The sequence below is a fragment of the Crocodylus siamensis genome, chromosome 1, assembly GCF_052110815.1.
Source record: "Crocodylus siamensis isolate JL-2025a chromosome 1, ASM5211081v1, whole genome shotgun sequence".
Classification (NCBI taxonomy): Eukaryota; Metazoa; Chordata; order Crocodylia; family Crocodylidae; genus Crocodylus; species Crocodylus siamensis.
In genome coordinates, this window is record NC_143395.1 from 175,500,912 (window position 1) to 175,517,811 (window position 16,900).

General features: G+C 41.7%; 1 protein-coding gene across 1 annotated transcript in view; it reads left to right on the forward strand.

The window, feature by feature from the left end:
* EML6 (EMAP like 6) overlaps positions 1 to 16,900 on the forward strand; it is a 324,512-nt gene that overhangs the window by 119,244 nt on the left and 188,368 nt on the right. The window contains exons 2-3 of the mRNA XM_090049525.1: positions 7,394 to 7,553; positions 16,033 to 16,131. Coding sequence (XP_089905651.1) covers positions 7,394 to 7,553; positions 16,033 to 16,131 — 259 coding nt within the window. The remainder of the gene's footprint in view (positions 1 to 7,393; positions 7,554 to 16,032; positions 16,132 to 16,900) is intronic.

The following is a 16,900-nucleotide window of genomic DNA, read 5'->3' on the forward strand; positions in this document are numbered from 1 at the left end:
CTACTATGCAAAATCAGGAAAATTTCTGTTGAGGCCGGAAGCAGCTATTTTCAGTCTCTTAAACTGCTTGAATGGCTAGAAGGAAAAGATTCTTTTGCAGTTCGATATTGCCACAACAGAAATTGTGGAGGTAGTAAGAGTTTACCATCTGGCAAAGCCCCCAGACCAGATGGATTCACTAATGACTTTTTACAAAGTATTTACTCAGCCCTTACTGGAACACATGACTGGCATATTTAATTATTCTAAATTAACAGGGTTCCTAGCCTGGGTACTAAAATCATGAGAAAAAGGCCTGTTCCCAGAAACCTGTGAAAAAAGCCTCTTCCCAGAAACCTGTGATTCATTATAGACCTTTTTCATTAATGAACTGTAATGCTAGAATCTTGGCCAAGCCCTTGCCTGTTCATCTTAAGTGAATTATTTGTGCAATTGTTCATGCAGATTAAATCCATTTTATCAGTGGTATTTCCTGCAAATACATCAAACTGTCTATGGATTGTTAGCCTCATATGCTGTGTTCTTTCTCTTTTTATATGAAAAGAAAGCTTTTGCTGCTGTAGATTGGGGGCTAGGCTTGTACAGGGAACACAGGAAATGTCTGCATTATTTTTATGAAAAATATGCATACCTTGGTTTTTTCACTTGCTTTTGTATTGAGTAAAAGGATTATAGGGATCAAGTTCATTGATGGGAAAAGAAACTGGGCAAGATTCGGACAGTCAGTAGGCATCTTGATTAGTATAAATGAACTGTCAAAGGCTATCAACATGTGGATGGTGTTACCTTAGAGAAGCAAGGGAAGACCAATGCCCATAAATGAACTTTTAATGACTGGAAGCCAAAGGAAGCAGATGTTAATACATTGTGACAGGAGTCTTAAATAAACATCTATGGTGGCAGGACAGTGTGATAAGAACACACTTCTCAGTGTAGTGGGAGCGATGAAATCCTATATAAGGGTGAAGAGTGAGGGAAATAATGCTACCAATTTAGATGTATAAGTAAATTTGCTTTTCTATCCTAAACTAAGAACACTATCCAGGGGTTGACAACCTGAAGGCCACAGGTTGGAACTGGCTCACAGGGCCATTGGATCTGGACCATGGAGCTGGGAGACTTTGGCAGCATTTGGTGGTATGGGTGCTTCACCCGTGCCATGCCACAGCTCGGCAGCAGGGAGACATAATGGTGGCAATGGTGGCCTTAGTGTCGGCCTGCGCAGCTTTGGACCCAAGCTGGATCATTTCAGCCTGATGCTGGAAAAGATTGCCAACTGTTTCTGTATGCTGTATTTGTTAACTTGCTGACTGTGTTGCTGAAAACCCAAGCTGAGTGAATGGCTCCCAGAAGGATAAGTCCCTCAACAGGATGCTGTGCTCAGGTAGGAGCCGCAGTAATATACAAAGTATAAAATTAGAGGCTCAGTTTCAAATAAACAGAGCTGTGGAGCTCTAGATTTGCAAGAAAGTGGATATGTGTACATCTAAAGGGGTATATTTCCAGAAGTCCTGCATAGCATACCCTGCAAAATTGTGGCAGTTTGAAATGTTAGAAGCTTGATATAGTTACATTGTTGCATTTATATAATAATTTTTCCCTATGGACCACCTAGAGACATTGAGCTTAAGACCTGCAGAGAGATGCTGATTACCTGGTGAGAATAGTCTTTCTCATTTCTAGATGTTGTTGTGTCTACTGAAAGAGACTGATACCCTTTCTTCATTATGCTGTTCTGTGTTGTAAATCGCTGTAGTTGGTGCAGAGAATCTGTTCTATTCAAACTCTTATACCAGGCTTGGTACCATGGTATCTGAAGGATTTCCTGTGGTGTATTCATTAATGTGGTTAGTACCTCTCAACTCTGGCTATTTAATTTATAGTTGTTATTTTTATATATGTACAGTAAAGTGTTTTCTCAGTTTTAATGAAGGGAAGGTCGAGCTGCACCAACACCTGCAAGGGAGAGGAGTGAGGTTTGTAGATGCTGTAGAAGGGACTTAGTGAGTGCCATATTGGGCATGTCTATGCGAGATGCTTACTGCACATTGGCCTAATAACATTGTGCCATAGTGTGTCATGGCAAAAACCGTGCTAATAGCATATTGCTCAGTGTTATTGGGCTAATGTGCAGTAAGCATCACTAAATAACCATGTGCTGGTGCTATAGCACAGTAACTTTAGGTATTGCCCATTTAGTTAGTACTTTATTAAAGAAATGCTAAACTAAATGTGCAGTACCTAAGGCACATTAATGACCATGTAGACATGCCCAATAAGTGGAAGGGCAAGTACACATGGGACAGTCCATTTGTTCAGTTGAGGTGCATCCTATATGGTATGGTATGAGGGACTTTCCCTCTTTTTATACTATTTTCAGCTGTTTTTACTGAAACAAAAAGTATTTTATTTTGAAAGTCTTCTTGAAATATGCACAATTTTTCACATTCATAAACTAGCATTATACATGCCTGTGATTTTAAATCAGTGCTGAGCTGTCCTTAGCCTTCTGTTGAATGCCAATTTATTTATAGAAAATGCGGTCTTTATTCCATATGTAGCGTGCGTATTCCTGCATATTTCTAAATGGTTTCTTCAGTAACATTGCAAGGCAAACTTTATACTAGTTAACTCAATTATGTTTTTATTAGTATTGACATGCTAGGTTCCCAAAGGTTCTGGTTTCTAAAATGGAGCACTTAAAGGTATGGGGAGGATACCGTGACAGTGGTTAGGGATTAGTATAAAGAGAAGTTTCTGGAAGTGTGCTACTGCTGATAGAACGCATTGCTATTTTGCAAAAACTGGAATTAAATTAGCTAGAAGGTGAGGTTTTTTTGGTTTCATTTGTGTAATGATAAAAAGCTGTTAATGTGTGATAAGGCATATTTATGTCCATAAGCCATATTTAACATTTTTTTAAAAGCACTGCTGAGTAGTTCTGTAAAATATTTGAAGCTTGACAAAAATGTGTCCAACACGTTGAAATGGAAGCGAAGATTAGTGTTTAAACACGGAGAGGAAAGGATATGGTAGGCAAATCAGAGAATGCTTATCCTAGTCTGTTTTGTAGTGCTGCGGGAGGGGGAAAGCTGTTTTAGGAATTCTTTGAATTACTGGAGACAAAGCTTGAAATGTGAAACATGAACATTTTTACTTGACTGTGGTATGGTAAAGATGGAGGGACTGAGAATATCCTTTTAGAAAAGAGATAAGTAGTCAAGAAATATTTGAATCTACAGTGGGTAGAACAGCAAGCAGGCTGAGCATTAGAGAGAGTATGAGAAAGCAGCAGATGGGGCAGTGAAAAGTAGGCATTTGGAAGCCAGAAAAGTTTGCCACTGTTGGGGCAAGGGGCAGGATTACCTTTTGGGAACTCATGCAAAGGTACAGTATTGTACTTTATACCAGACAACCAAACTGATACCTGCTCATCATTCTCATGGCTGCTAGTGCAATAGGCGTCCTGACTCACTCAGCGCCCCATATACTTTCTGGGTAGAACTAAGTCCTTTTTAGGAATTATATGTTTAAAGCATTTATAAATCAGAACATGACTTTCTCACAGGGTAACCTGTCCAGGTGTCTGTGGCCATAGACTGGAAGGCAAGTGGCTATGGGGTTTTTCTGTTGCAGTGGTTTTCAGCCTGTGGTCTATGGACCCCTGGGCAACTGCAGACCAAGTCCAAGGGGTCCACAAAAGATGACTATGAACAATGAAAAGTAATTCTGATTACTTACAATTCAAAAGGATTCATGCCTCCATTCAAAATGTTTTAGGGGTCTGCAAATAAAAAAAGGTTGAAAACCACTCTTCTGTTGGATTCCATTAGTGCTAGGTAGGGAAAATTTCCCATTCAAAGAGAGCAATCTAGGAATTTAAGATAACAAAAGAGCAGGGGTGGGCAAAATGCAGCCCAGGCCATTCTATTCAGCCTGCAGGGCCCCTAAGAAATTTAGAAAATTGATATTAATTTGCCCTGGGCTGCCTGTCATGCTGCCCTCGATGGCTTGCCAAAACTCAGTAAGTGGCCCTCTGCCCAAAATAATTGCCCACCCCTGCATAAGAACTTTATAGAACAAGTAAAAATTAGAGGTTCATGTGAGCTGGATTTAGTGCTAGCATACATTCTTTTTGGTATGTTTTAGCAGATCAACAAAATGGTGGCAGGTAAAGAAATTGTTCTATATGATATATACATATCACATGCTTCAGTACTCCTTTATTCCTCAAAAGTATTCTCTTTAATGGACAACACAAATAATTTGGATAACATTTCTGAACAATTTGCCCAGTTACAAAGCAGCTGAAAAGAATTTGTTCTAATTAGTGTCCTATATGTCCCTAGGTAGCCAATTAACCACAGAATCCTCTTTCTTGCCACAGAATGATAGAGCAGAACCTGAGACCATAAAGCAGCGTTTCTCAACCCGTGGGTCATCACCCAAAAGTGGGTTGCAAAGGTATATGAAAGGATTGTGAACACACTTTAAAAATGGATTTTCCTTTAAAAAAAAACATGGGAAACATGTGGCTTTTTCCTTGCAGGCTGGCAGAGCTCCAACCTGCAACGGGCTGCTTGGGTCCATCCCTGCCCCACACACCCACTCCCTGTCACACACACTGAGGGGCTGGGGCAGGGGGTGGTGGGAAGAGAGTGAGGGGCACTAGGTCAGGACTGGCCATTGATGTTTACAGATGGGTCCTAGTACAAAAAAAGATGAGACCCACTGCCCTAAAGCAGCAATCTGAAGCTTACTATAATGCTGCAAGCAGGCTGCCTCCTGAGCCAGATGCAGTTTAGCTGTATCCACATGGCGCTGTGGACAAACTAATGACCATTGCAGAAAGCTAATATGCATTGTCATGCACCAGTGCTAATTAGCTGACTGAAATACCAAATATGCATGGCTACACTGCTTCCAGTTGAGGAAGCAGCTTTCCTGGATTAGCAGAGCAGGCATGGGGGAACACTGCTCAAGTGCTGGTTGATATACTCTGCTTTCTGCCTATCTATCCACAGAAGCTGATAAAGTGAGTTGCAGCCCATGAAAGCTTGTGCTCTTTCTCTAGATGTATCTTATTTAGTTAGTCTATAAAGATCCATATCTACCCTGTTTTATGACTACTTCAGACTGTCACAGCTAACTACTTCTCTGTTACCACTTAGACATAGTGGGCACACTTACATGTGTACATTTACTGTGCAGTAACAAAAAATACTGCACAGTATGGGCTGTAATGCCCATACTGCGCAGTAAATGTGGTGATTTATGCTGACTTGAACATAAATTTAATAGCTGCATCATGCACAGGAACACAAGTATAGACACCTTACTGCGTAGTAACGCTGTGTGTATGGACTGACTTGGGACTATAGTTAGCGCACTTTAACACCTGCACATGTAGATGCTGGCCTACTTGTGCAGTAACTTACTGTACAGTAAATTTAGGCCATTGTAAATGCACATGTAGACACAAAACCATATATACCCAAGTCCAAGATAACTTTGACTTTAAGATGAGCGCCCCCGCCCCCCATTATATTCTCTACATGGAAAATTATCCAACATCTGTTTCCCTCTTGTTTAATGTAAGTATATATTGCCATGACACAAACTGCAAATTTGAGACTGTTGTTAATTGCACTAAATAATGAATAATGTAAAGAAAAATGGGGGCCATGGTACTCACTGTTGTATTCTCCTCATTAAATTGAAAGTGTTGTTTTTTCAAAAATTAATTTAGAGTTGCCTCTGAATTTCCAGGGAATACCAGGGACTTCTGCTGTAGCATGTAGGTGGATGTATGCTGCACGGTATTCCATTTAACAGGTTTGTTTTCAAGAGAGTTATGGGATCAGCATTCAGAGCCAATTGCTCTGTTACTAAAGTCATCCAGCATAGTGCTTATAAGACATTGATATATAGAGTCATGTTTTGAGATGTAATTATTTATATCCAAAAATGAAGTAACACACCTGCTGTTGTACTATTTGATGAGGAAAACAACAGTGTTTTTATTATCTGTCAGGAAACATAAGGTAAAATGTGTAGATACAGTAAATTTCAGCTCTCCTGAGGCTAACTAAATACCTAAAAATAGATCTGTAGGCACACACAGTTCTTAACATCAGACACAGAAGCTGCAGCATAACTCTCCATCCCTCTGAGGTTCAGTCCTTAAAAAATTAATGATTAGGGCCCTCCTGATCATAGTTTAATTAATCGTGAAAAATATACTTTGCTCAGCTGCTGGCCTATTTTTTTTAAAACTATTTAGGTTGATGTGCCAAAGATGAATAATTTGTTAGACATTAGTATTTCTATTTTCTGAATACGTATTAACCAACTACTTCCTTGTTGTTGCAGTAGCAAGGCATTGGGAGAGCCCTCATCACTCCTACCTTTATCTGTGGCATGTTGTGGGGTGTTCTTGGTGTTTTGGGTATTGTTCTTTGTAGTGAAATGTGCGGGCTTGAAGCTGTGATTCTTTGAGTTAGTGCTTGCCTGTGAATGGGGGACTGGTCTTGATGGCCCTGGAGCCCCCTTTCAGTGTTGCGTTCCTACATAATAGTGTAACCAGTCAGGGTGAGCGGGGCACAAGCCCTGGGTGCTGGCTGAAAGGGAGTGCCAATGTGGTCCCCTGCTCCCCCGGGGTCTTTACCAGGGCAGGTTCAGCTCTGTGCTGTCTGGTCATTAGGAGCTAGACAGGCATAGCCCCATGCCCAACAGCGTATCAATCGTGAAATGTCCTCCCCCAGGAGGCTTTGCTATGGGGGGGCACAGCCCTGCCCCCAGGTTGTGGGGAGGGGATGAGCAGGGCATTAGGAGCACCACCCCGCTGGAAGCCCATGTTACTGCCTGTTCCTCAGCTGCGCCTGCTGCCCGAGGACAGCCCTGTTAGGTAACACTCCATCCCCCAGCTCTCCACTGGTCAGTATAATTCCCTGCCCCTACCCCCCGTGCCCCAGGAGCCAAAAGAGCTTGCTACACCTCTGTTCTTAGCCACGGTCATGGAAAGATGAAAGAGATCCATGGGAGACTGGCCAGTCACAGAAACAAAATGTCTAAACAACTATTGTGTTTAATTTTTCCTGACAATACTCTAATTAAAATTTTAATATAGGCAAAATTGGACCCTATTGATCATCTTTACCTGTCCTAGTTGAACATGCTCTTTAAAGGTAAAAGTAAATAACACTGGGAACAATTTGAAAGCTTTTTCTCTAGAGAGTCTTGCTATGGTCATTCCAATTTGTTAAAGGAACTGCATTTCCTTAAAACAGAGAGAAATGTAATTTAATCGATATTTATTGTCCTCTTCCACTACCTTATAATATTTTTCAGACTTGGAAAGCAAAGTGTGGTTTTAAATTATATTCTCTTCCAGCCTTGCAATACATCCAGATAAAACTCTGGTAGCTACAGGACAAGTTGGGAAGGACCCATACATTTGCATCTGGGATTCCTACAGCATACAAACTGTTTCTGTTCTCAAGGATGCACATACACATGGAGTTGCCTGCTTAGCTTTTGATTCAGATGGCCAGGTTAGTATTTGTCATTTGCTATATTTCTTATGTTTAAATGTCATTCTCTAACAGTGCAGACAGGTTATACATTGAAGTATTTTCTATAAATGTAATAAGCATATACAATTATAGCTTTTCATTGGAAGGTATGCTGCAGGTTAACATATTAATATAAGTATCATATATAAAATACTGGAAATATGTATTTTTTCAATGTAGTATCCAAACTAGGTAGCTGGGTTGGGCATCGGACAGATGCCAAAAGCAAAAATAGACCTTCATAGAAATATAGTTTTGTCCCTTGAACAGCTTTAACCTCTGTTTTGGCCAGTGCCCATTTATATCTGCTGTTCAGGAATCTTATACAGCAAGGGTTCCCAAACTGTGGTATGCAAGGCATCTCGGGGGAGAGGGTACGTGGGAGAAATTGTGTAATGGCAGATTTAATCTTCGTTATAATAACAACTGGCATTTAAGGGGAGAAAATATAAAACGTATGCTGGTGGGCCTATGTGGGCAGCTGGCAAATCGGGAAGGGGGTGTGCAATAAGAAAAAATTTGGGAACCTCTGTTCTACAGAATGCTGCTGTGAGCTGTCCTACCCTCCCTGGGTAGAAGAACTCCCTTACTCATTGCTAAGGGATTTTCAGCACCTGTGAAGCCCAGGATGTTTAATTTAATAAAGAGTTAAAAGTATACAAATTTGGAGCTTGGAGTAGGAATCCTGCCAAAAAAAATCAACCGCTCACAAAAATCTTTAACAGTCCCAGTGTTCAGACTAATAGCTGCTATAAAATTAATGGAGGAACCACTTGAATTGGGAATTAGTAGCTGATCCAGTTTTGCAAGCTGTTGTACATAGAAGTCAATGAGCCCCAAAGAAGTCCTGAGATCAGAGAACAGCTGCAGATTCAAGCTCATATTTTTGTATATTAAAAGTATTCCAGATAATTTCAAATATTTGAATTTTAAGTAAATCCCTTACACAGGGATTTCTCTGATGATGCCTGCAAGCGCAGAGGGGGAAACTTGAGTCCCCTCATTCCACATTTTTAGTTGCATGGGGGAAAATCCTTTGCAAAGGTGTGCCTGGAATTGTGGAGGGGAGGACCTGAGTTATTCCTGCTTGCAGACATGCTCCACATTGGGACACAGCAGCTAGGGAGGTCTGTAGATTTCCCTGGAGCACAATCAGCTGTGTCACGACAGACTGTGGTACAGCTGATTGTGCTCCACACAAGATGACTGTCTTCAGGGTTCGGTAAAACCACAAACCTTAAAAATACCATATAGACATCTCCATGTTTTTCTCAGAAAAGGGGGGAACATGAAAGAGGAAAGCAAGAGCGGGAATTGATAGAAGTTCCCTGCAAAAGGTTTATATTACTTTTTTTTTTTTTCTTCTGGCCCCTACATACAAATCCTCATGCAGTTTTTTTTCTAGGAAAGGGAAAGTGGCCTTTCCTAAGATAAAGAAAATTCTTAGCTTTTTAAATGAAATTTGTTTAATGTTTCTTCCTTTTGTTTTTGTTTCTTTTCCTAGGTCTACAATTTTCCTCTTGTAGACCTACTGATCAAACACAGATGCTAGAAGTTAAAAACAAATTCTTAGTGTGTGTGTGTGTGTGTGTGTGTGTGTGTGTGTGTGTGTGTGTGTATCTATATAGATATATATCTCAAGTGCTTGCCTCCTAGAATAATGACATATTCTTCCACAGGAGGAGAATAACCCAGCTGGTCTTTGATTTAATAGATTAACCTTTCTAGATATAATAACCTTTTTCATATGTGGGGGTCTTAAAAAGTGTCTGACCAGCCTTTAGTGTAGTGTCAATTAACAAGGCTCCAAAATTGTCTTTTTCTCTTTCATTCAAATAAAAATGTCAGGCACATACACAGATGCATTGTAACACCAATTGGTAAATTCAGAAATTAATTTTTTCTGTAACTTCTACATATTTATTTGAAGATTCTCAACATTTTTATTAGTTCAAGTTGTGCATTGTCTAAAAATATTATTTAAGAGTTTAAAAATGATATGATGGGTCTTATCTTTAATTTTAAATATCCTTACTCTTGTCAGTCTGTGCCACAATTGTATGCAAGTAGCTAGAGTATCCCTACTGTACTGCTATGAAAATGCCATATTTACCCAAATCTAAGATAACTTTGAATTAGATCCCCCCCCTCCAATAATTAGATTTTATACATGGAAAATTATGTTTGTTATAGCTTTCTATGTATAGAATCAAATTATTGGAGGGCCATTTTAAATTTATCGCCCACAACTGCCATAGCAGGGAAAGCAGTCATGGGGGGAAAAGGCAGAAAGGCAGCTTCCCTCTCCCCTACCACCCAGTGCCCTCCCTTTCCCTCCCCTCTCCACAGCTGCTTATCTTATGCAGCAGCTTCAGCTCCAGGTCAGGCTGGGACAGAGAGCTCACGGGGCAGGAGCCAGAGCTGCAGCAGCTACCCTGCCACTGTGCAGTCTCCTCATGCTCCCTGCAGCCTGTACCACATGATCTTCCTGCTTTTCCTCCCACCACACCATGTGGATACCCCCAAGTTGGGGCCAGAGTCAAGGCTAGAGTCAGAGTTGGAGCTTGAGCCTCGGCAGCTGCCTGACCCAACTGTACTCAACAACGTTTATGTTTCCCCATGTTGAATAGGTAAAATAACCTCATTTGGAATCAAGTAAATACAGCATATAGTCCAAGCCCCTTTTGACTTTACTGTAGTTTCAGATACCAGCACTAACATAATCCTCAGCCAGTACTAACCAGCACTAACATAACCTTCAGCCACAATCCTCATCCCCAGCTTCCTAGCATTATGTTCTTAAACTTTCCTGCAGAATCTCTTTATCCCAAACTGTCATAGCATCTGCAACCCCCTTTTACTTTAGTAGGGGTTGAAGGCATCCATCTGTTACAAAGTCTATCATCATCCGATATTCTTATTGTCCCCATGCAGACACTCGTACAAGAAAAATGATGGTATACTCAGATTCAGTTATATGTAGGTTCACTGCTCTGCACAAACCAGGAAGAATACAGATGGATTTGGCAGCCAGCAGAAGAATGTTTACTGGAATCCCTGAATGGTTTGTTGCAGGCTATTGCTCTGGGCACATACTATTCCCTAGGTAGAATTCAACACGGTATTTTGATATTAGGAGACAACAAATGTGTCACATCCCAAGCAGCCAAAGGTAATAGAGATGCATTTATGTGCTGCTGAATAAAGAAACTATAACTATAGAGGAGCTTAGGTGTAGGAATTTATTTTGCATTTTCTGGGATACATAGCTGGCCAGAACAGAGAACAGCAGGGTTTCAGACAGATGCAGAGTCTCCCAAAAAGCAGGTGAGAATAAGAGCATTACTTTATATTAGTGTAGGTGCATCTATACAAGATGTTTACTGCTCAGTAGACTAATTAGCTATGCGGTAAACATATCAGCATCTACACATGCCACCCCTATTAGGTTAGATTTTCTCTGCAGCTTGATAGTACTACCTTGTAAATACAAGTACTATTCTGCTGCAGAGTAAAAAACTCCACAGCAGCACATTGTGACTGTAGATGCTGTCCCAGCTGCCTGGGGCACAAAGATGCTTTAGCAGGGGGACTGCCTGCCAGCTAGCCCAGCAGTAAAGTACCTTCATGCCCCAGCTAGTCCATCCACAGCATCCTGAACCCAGGGGAGCAACCATAGGCTGGCAAGCTTGACCCCCTGGACCTCTTTCCAAGCTGGGCTGCTTCGCCCAGGCTCAACATGCTGCACTCCTGGGCACATGTTCAAACGGCAATAAACTTTGGAGTTTATTGCTCTGGAGTTTATTGCTCCCAGGCACACATTCAAACGGCACACCTGGGAGCAATAAACTCCGGAGCAATAAGCTCCAAAGTTTATTGCTTCACATTAATTGCATATGTAGATACACCCTGTGAAACTATATTAAGTTTTTGTTATTCTCTTCCCTGCACTTTAAAAGAGCCTTCCAGTATTTTCTATAGCTGGGTTTTTCCTGGTACCTGTAGAGAGAAGTTAACTAATTATAGAGACACAGGGTGCATCTTTTAATACAACACATATTGCACCAGAGTTTATTTCTCCCAGGTGCTATGTTTAACCCATGCGCCCAGGACTGCAGCAGGTTTCATAGTTTCATAGTTTGTAGGGTCGGAAGGGACCTGAGCAGATCATCTAGTCCGACCCCCTGCCATGGCAGGAAAGAATACTGGGGTCAGATGACCCCAGCAAGATGTTCATCTAACCTCCTCTTAAACACCCCCAGGGTAGGAGCCTGCACCACTTCTCTTGGAAGCTGGTTCCAGATCCTAGCCGCCCTGACTGTGAAGTAGCACCTCCTGATGTCTAGCCCAAATCTACCCTCTGCCAGCTTGAGACCATTATTCCTGGTCACTCCTGGCGGTGCTCGGGGAAACAGTGACTTCCCCAATGCCTGCTGATCCCCCCTGACTAGTTTATAACAGGCCACAAGATCCCCCCTCAGCCTTCTCCTTTGGAGGCTGAACAGGTTCAGGTCCCGCAGCCTGTCCTCATAGGGCCTGCCCTGTTGTCCCCTGATCATATGAGTGGCCCTCCTCTGGACCCTCTCCATGCTGTCAACACCCCTCTTGAAGTGCGGCGCCCAGAACTGGACGCAGTACTCCAGCTGTGGCCTGACCAGTGCCGCATAGAGGGGGAGGATCACCTCCTTGGACCTGCTCGAGATGCATCTATAGATGCATGCCAAGGTGCGGTTGGCCTTCCTTACTGCCTCTCCACACTGCCGGCCCATGTTCATCTTGGAGTCAATGATGTCCCCCAGATCCCCTTCCGCCTCCGTGCTGATAAGAGGGGAGTTCCCCAACCTGTAGGTATGGTGCCGGTTGTTCCTCCCAAGGTGCATCACCTTGCACTTATCTGTGTTGAAACCCATCCTATTCTCGTCCGCCCACCCTTGTAACCTGTCTAGGTCTGATTGTAGCCTGTTGCATCCTTCCAATGTACCCACGTCCCCCCACATCTTAGTGTCATCAGCAAATTTGAACAGGGTGCTTTTTACCCCCTCATCCAAGTCACTGATGAAGATGTTGAACAGTGCGGGCCCAAAGTGTGGTTTTAAATTATAATTGCCTTGCAATACAACTGCAACATTGGACTTTTCAGAATTGTGCAAAATTGCGGGGGAGGGAGTTCTATATTTATCAGTTCAGTGCACACATATGCACACATGCATGGCAGCCACTGCAGAAGCTGGGGATGTGCTGGTAAGGCTGTGCTGGGACAAGGAGTCGGAGGTACAGGGCTGATAGTGCCTGGAAGTCTGGTGCCATCAGTTGCTCACTCAGCCCAAGTCCCAGCCAGGGCAGGGGCCAAGCTCCTGCAAAGCCCAGCCTAGCCTCCACTGGAGTTTGGCCCCCTACCCCAACCATGCAGGGGCCAAATTCCCAAGGAGTCCGGCCCAGCCCAGCCCCTGCTTGCTTGGGGCAGGGGCTAAACTCCCATGGACCCCAGCTCAACCCAGCCAGGCCCCTGTGTGACTGGGGCAGGGGCCAAATTCCTGAAAAGCCCAGTGTGGCCTCCATAGGAGTTTGGCCACTGCCCCAGCTGGGATCTGGACAGTGAGTGAACTACGGCACTGGGCTCCCTGCAACTACCAGCCCTGCCCCTCCAACTCCACCTCCTAGCACAGCCTTACAAGCATGGCCCCCAGCACCTGTAGTGGCCATTGAATGTGTGCCTGCATGTGTATGTGTGTGTGCACACCAGTTTTCTTTACCTCCATCCTGGATTTTTAGTTAGTTATTTTACATTTCCTTTATGTAAATGTCAGTGGTTACCGACAGAAATATTTTCCCATTAGTTTGTTAGTGTCAGGTGAAATCAATGTTTATCAATGTCTATTGATTTAAAAAAAAATCAAATCTTGCCAAGCATAAATATGGTAGTGTTTTATGAATATTTCTGTGAAAATGGTGCATGCCTCACTTTCCCCAATTAGATTGAATGCTGTTATTCATCAGTAAAGAATGGGTTAATTTGGCCTGGACTAGACCTGGAAGTAGCTGTGATTTTTCTGCACATAGCTAGCCTAACTAGCAGAGAATTAGCCATCAAATATTCAGTGGAACACTTTGCATGCTGAGGCAGGCTGAATTCAGGTCCCATCACCTGGAGGGTCTCTGCTATCTCTGGTGCTCAAGATGCCCATCAAAGGATGCTCCTTTGGGGGAGGAGCTTGAAAAGAGACACAGAAGTACAAAGGGGAAGATGGGATGCAGAGGCTCAACACAATCAGCATGGCTGTCTGACTGACTGATACTCTGCTTACAGTTCAGTCTGGACTTCCTGTCAAAAGGAATCTGCCTGGTATACTGAAATTATCCAAAAAATACTGCTCTGTTTAAGCAAGTCTGCCTGCTTTGCTGTATGTGATTTCTGGATAAGCTTTCCCTAAAGGACAAATGTATTTTTGGGTTGAAAAAAAGGTTGCTTCAAGGGGGGTCCTGAATATTGTTATTAATAGGAATGTGTCTTTAACCATTTACAGTCGAACTGTGACTGGTAATGATGACCTTGGACTTACCATGCTACCCTTCCTACCCAAACAGAAAAAAAATGCAACTACGTTTACATGGTGTCAGGAGCAGGCAAGTGGGCTGTCATTCAGCACCACTAATTAGTTCATCCCTGGGAAAAACTATGCTGCTTCTGTTCAGGGTGGAAGGAAATAGTGTGTAAGCAATCAGTGCAGAACATTTGAGGGCTCTGGTACCAGACATGGTAAGTTTTGGAGTTTAGATATGACTGCAGGGAACTACATGTCTTGTAAAATGGAAGCAGTTTTGCATCTAGGTTCTGCTCTATCAACGCTTCCCCACCACAACAAAAATTCTGCATATCTTGCAATGTTGCTACACTCGAAAGGCTTACACCTATCTATTTGCTGACTTGTAGTCCACTGAGCTGCAACATTGGCCAGGCATCCTCCTCCAGATTTATCATGTTCTATAGAAAAGAAGTTTTCTCAGAAGTCTCATAAGAATGTAACCACCAATTCAAGAACTGGGTCTGCTATTGGATTTTATCCTTGCCCTGATTTATGGGGTCACCATTGTGCATATGGCTTCCTCTTTCTCTTCTCTGCTTTTCAAAGAAAAACAGCAATACCATTCCCCAGGAGAGTTTCAGAACTGCAGCTTTTTATGGCAGAGCTTCCTCCCATTGTAATCTCCAAGAAGAAGTTCTCTTTGAGGCTATGTGCAAGGTCACTTCAAACTTTCACTTTAACCAGGCAGTTCATCTACTAATTGTCTTTAAGGTCCACTCTGACAAAGGTGAGGCAAGGTGTCATTTGTAGGACATTCATTCTTAGACAGGATAAGACAATTAAGACCCTCATTTAGATTATTTCCTAGGAAAAAAGAATGAAAGAACAGACTATCTGTACAACAAATATATAGCTGGATTTAATCTAGCTAACAAACCATTCCCCAATGAAAGTAATTATCCATTCTCCCACAAAAAAGCCACTTAAGCAACTTTCTTGAACAGTGTTCTTATGACACGCATTTGCAAAGGTGCTGCGTGGTCTTTATAATGTACTTTTGCAAGGTTTTATGTTGTACATTAGGTTTCCAGATTCAGTACAGGCTTTAGCAAACCAGTCCTATGGTTTCTGTTTAGATAGACTGTGAAGTGCCATCATCTGCAATGAGAAGTGCCTGTGAGGCACCTACAGTGGAACACATATGTGCACAGTCACTCAAAGGAGAAACAAATGTTTTTTTAACACTATAGTAGCTGTTCTTCAAGATTTGCTCTACACATGTATATTCCAACCCACCCTCCTCTTTCTTCAGTTCTTTGGAGTAGCCATCATTAAAATTCTGATGTGAAGGAACTGAGAAGAGGTCAAGACTGCCATGATGTTTTATGCCCTATTTGCTTCTTTTTAGCCTTCGTTTCTGCACAAAGGGTTGTTTTGTTTTGGAGGGTAAGAAGGACATCTACTTTTATTAAGCTTTAAAAATAATTAGTTACAAATGCCTCAAAAATGAAGTAATAAATCATATTATATAAAATAATATTTTGAAAGTATACCCACAGAAACAGTCACTGTAGACAAAATTGGGTGTGTGTTCGGGGGTTGTGGAGGCAGAAGGAGTTTTATTGCCTCTTCCCCTGCACTCACAGGTCAATAAGATCAAAATGCCAGTTGCTGTGCACTTAAAAGTAACTGCCTTAATCTTCTGATGAATAGGATCTGTACCTAGGCTATCTAAGAGTCGAGTTATTAATTTGAAACTTCTAGAAAAGTCTCTGTCTTAATGGGAGACAGATATTTAACATGGATGTCTCTAGCAATTTATTTTTATTGTAGGTCCTTTTGCATAGAAATGTTGCATATATGATATGAACTGAACTGATGAACTGATTTGGAACTGATCTTTGATTAACTATATTATTGCTCTTTTTTCTCAGCGTTTAGCTTCAGTGGGACTGGATGCCAAAAATACAGTCTGTATTTGGGACTGGAAGAAAGGAAAACTGCTGGCAACAGCTACAGGCCATTCAGATAGGGTAACTGTATAAAGGGATTATCTGAATATTGTCTTAAGCATTTCCAAACTATTTTGATAAACTTTTTAAAAAATATTTTTATTTTTCCATGAGTCTAATACACAGAGAAGTTTGTCATTTTTAATAAGATTTGAAAATATGGAATATGCATGTTTTCTTACATTGCCGCAGTGCAAAGCACACATTAGTGAACGAGGCACATGATGGATGTTTGGGTAGTCAGTCAAGCACACTGAAGAAGTACTCTGTACTTCACTGATTAGACTGATTTTCAGCTCTTTATATAGGATGTCAGATGCTGTCTCCACAGGTAGGGTTAATGTTAATGCATGACACAAAGATGTTTAACCTGAAAAAGCAAAGTATGTTTATCCTTTGCTTTCATCTGAGAAAGTTATTAGCAGCAAAGTGATAATTAGGGAAACATTTTCTTCTTGGATCCATTGTCATCAGGCAAATTCTGGGCAGCAGGCAAAATATGGGAACAGAAGTTCCCCAAGTGAATCTGAGGGGAAAATATTGCCCAAGTTTATGAAATGTTTACACAAATATAGAAAATCAAGACAAGAAAATGAAGAAACCCTAACCTACCACTCCACACACAAATATCTACTTATATACATTAAGATAAATTACAGGTACACCTTGGTTGCTATCTTTTCATTTTGCATTTTACAACATTTTAATTTATGTACTAGCTGTATAATAGGTTAATACACTATGCATAAATAATGGCAGTAAATTAAAACTGCACAATGCACTCTACAGA